This window comes from Haliotis rubra, unplaced genomic scaffold, assembly GCF_003918875.1.
Source record: "Haliotis rubra isolate DU_JTF1 unplaced genomic scaffold, ASM391887v1 Scf37, whole genome shotgun sequence".
NCBI classification, from domain to species: Eukaryota; Metazoa; Mollusca; class Gastropoda; order Lepetellida; family Haliotidae; genus Haliotis; species Haliotis rubra.
In genome coordinates, this window is record NW_025767046.1 from 2767342 (window position 1) to 2771023 (window position 3682).

Here is a 3682-nt window from a genome sequence, read left to right on the forward strand (position 1 = left end):
GGTATTACATTTTAGCAAATTTTGACGTATTAATTGATAACTGCAAGCCAGTACCGCCACCACAAAAATGTTTAATTCAACACTCGTTTAAAAAATCACAATTGCTTCAATAATTAATTTCACTCATCAATAAATTAACGTCTCATCTATGTACACCCATTAACGTACAAGATAAGAGACTGTGTTATTGAACTGTAACCAATGTTTTCTTGAGAACCCGTTGTTATTCTTCCTGTATTCAGAAAATATACTCTCCTGTGGATTCAGCTTTTGTAATCCACCGGATCACGGTACATGCTGTGAAAATTAAAGCAGTTGATTGAAGGTTTACAGTGATGATTTTCCTCATGGCATTTACATTTGCAACGCAAAGTTAACAGTTGGCATGAATGTAAACAACACACAAGCTTTGTTTAACTAAAAGCTGCTCGTAAAAACAAACACTATTGTTGAACTTCAGGTTTATGCATTACCACGGCTTACTGACAATCAATGTGTCTGGCGCAAAACGAAGCTGCCAGATATGTTAATGTTCAAGGATTATTAGGAGATATTATTAGGTCGTGCGTCTACTTGCTACGTCACAAGACAACCATGTTTCATTAGTGAGTGAGTTAAGATTTAAAGTCACATCGGCAATATTTCAGCCAGATCGTGACTAAAGACTCAAACTAGTCCTACATTCATAATACATACAGATAATATATAAAAACCTAACAACGAATGAGAGTAAAATTGCTAGATTATCACAAAATTAGCTAAAACTAGCTAGCATACATCTTTAAAAGTAGAAAACTGTTTTGGGACAATACAGTGGGCGATTGATCGCAAACAATTGAAGGAAGATCACCACACCAGGGCCCGTCAACTGACCTGATACAATACTGTTACAAGTATCTGTGATAACTCCTTGACAATTCCTAGTTTCAGACTGAATTGTGGCAGTGAGTGAGTGAGTGAGTTTTTAAGGTCATATCGGCAATGTCTCAGCCATATCGTGACGAAAACATTTTGAAGAGTAAAACCTGTCGACGATGGACAGTAAAATTACAAGAGTGACAGAAATGAAGCCGTTATTTGACGGTGAGTGACATAAGATTTAAAGTCACATGATCATTATTTCAGCCGCGTCATAAAATCATAAAAAAACAATCATAATCATAAAAAAACAAATGCTCATACTAAATAATACAATATGAAAACGGTACATGTATATAAATCGCCAACAACTAAAGGTAGGTCACCTCACGAGGGACCATGAGGATTTACACTACTTCCTGCGGTTTTCCAGTCGAATCTAGCAGCTGGCGATTACAAGAATTCGTATCCAGTTATTAAGGTATACTACGATTAAAACTGTGGTAGGAATAAGAAACTTTGATAGATGTGGTCTTACATATCCTCTCACGGGACAATACAGTTTACACTACTTCAGCCCCTGTCAAGGATACAGCCACCAAGTTGCAATTTAAAACTACCAATAGTGAACATCAGCTATCTACACAATATCAAAGTTGATCAATAGGTTCAATTTCTTTTAAATGAGGACTAATGGGATACAAACGGTCCAAACGGATAAAAGTTGTTTAACAAACGATCATAGTTTAAAATCGATATTATTGGTTTGTATTACAAGGGGGTAAGCGTAGTAATTGGAACAGTGAAACAAATGCACGGGCGGTGCGTGATGAGCGTTAGGCTACCGTAGAAACCAACCCTTCTTGTTCTAGGGATTTCATTTAATGTGCATACCCCCTTGTAATAAAAACCAATAATAGCGATTTGAAACTATATGGTCGTTTGTTAAACAACTTTTATCCTAAGTTGAATAAAATTCTGAGATTTTTATGTTTAATTGGCAAGGTAAAGTTATGAGGATTCGCAATCTTAATTTCACTTTATTTGATTTACTTTTTTGTTTAAAGTGAAATTCATCGGTACGTTTTCACTGCAGACAGACTAAAACATAAATGTTAAGTTAGCATCATTGCTACACAGCCAACCGTGACACCAATAGAACTCAGCATGGAGAAACCAAAGAAGAACATATCAAGGTTTCTAATAATCTTCCTAGCCCTCTGAGCCTTCATGTCTTTAGGTATTTTCTCACAGTTAGGTATTTGGTCCATTGTAACTTCGGCAGGTTCATCTTTGTTTGATCTGTTGACCATTATTTCCCTTCTTAAATCCCGCTTTTCCTTGTCCTTCATAGCTTCAAAATGTATGTTCAAAATTAGGATGTTACAGATGATTGATAAGGCTCCCAGAGCAAGGTGAAGGACAACAAACAGAGCAATCATAGGGATGCTGTCTGAGTTGTTGGGGGTAATGTCACCGATGTAACTGAGGAACACTGTCAGGGATAGCATGGTGGTTACAGACATGGATACTTTCTCTCCAGACTCTGGTGGAACGATGAACACAAAACTGTTCAAAATGGATAAGATGACAGGGGGAATGATGATTTTGAGGACGTAAAACGTACTGTGGCGTTTGAGTCTAAATATAAAAGACATCATCTCCTGTGTCTCAATTTCACCCGTGGGGGTAGATGCAGACTTAGAAACAGATACGTTTGACAATATCCATTCCGAGTTCTTCGTGAAAAAGTCCATGTTAATGGAATCCTCTGTGGCCAGAAGGCTTACCCTTTTGCTGTTATACATCCATGAGCTGATATTTAAAAAACATTTCTGAGAATCAAATGGAAATGTGAAAACGTCAACTTTACAGACAGTTTTGAAAATGTTTCCAGGTGACCATTCAACTTTTCCACTAGAGTGAACCAGAACAAAATCCTCACCCGATCCCAGGATGTTGTAACCTGCGACAGAATTTTCGGTTATGATATCCGGAATCCATATCATATTTTGTTTAACATACATTTTCTCAATTCCGCCATAACTGCTGGCATTCCACGTTAATCTCGAATCCGTCCACCACAGGTCGATATACCCACTTGAGGAAAGAACTTGCTCTCTTTCTTGTAGTTCAATTATGAACATAGGGAAGAATATGACATTGATATAAACAATCTTTTCGCTTTGTGGGTCACACTTGGAGAACACTGAACGCTTTTCGATGACATCATTGATAAGTTTAATCTCATCTTCTATAGTTGCTGTCACTATAAGCTGGTACGAACAACATATGGTCATCACCATGACATGTAAAACAAGTTCGAGTTGCATTTTGAAAGGATCTTTCAATTTCTTTCTTTGCAGTGAAATCTACAAGTGATACAACTAAAAGTGATCTGCCGAGTATATTCCTCGTGGTGTAATACTCGCCAATGTCACTTTGAAACTGATCCGATAGGCAACGATGAAAATATTATGCTGTTGCCTTGACAATGTTTTGTGACATGCAGTACTTTCAGTTAAATTGTTTATCGATTGGCTTTAGGTGGAAACGACGCTGATTGTTACACAAATAAATCATCATTTACTTTGCGTCATATTGACTCCAAAGCTCTCTACTACTGTAGAAACAAGCTGTTCTGTCCGAGATGTGATGAGAAATGGACTCATCTTATATAATCACAATGTAATCGCTTTTCTTTGTAGTATCGTCATGGCCGAGGACGAAGTTCAGTAGTGGTTTTATCTATTAGAACGAAGCAGAGTTCCCAACCCACAGTGTCCCTCTATTGACCATGTCGAATGCCTTTGTCAGATAAATA

At 37.3% G+C, this 3682-nt stretch overlaps 1 protein-coding gene across 1 annotated transcript; it reads right to left on the minus strand.

Moving 5' to 3' along the window:
• Positions 1-1920: 1920 nt before the first annotated feature.
• Positions 1921-3261, minus strand: LOC124285904 (neuronal acetylcholine receptor subunit beta-4-like). Its single transcript, XM_046722188.1, has one exon. The coding sequence runs from the start codon at positions 3189-3191 to the stop codon at positions 1974-1976; it is 1218 nt and encodes a 405-aa protein (XP_046578144.1). The 5' UTR covers positions 3192-3261; the 3' UTR covers positions 1921-1973.
• Between the last annotated feature and the right edge of the window lie 421 nt (positions 3262-3682).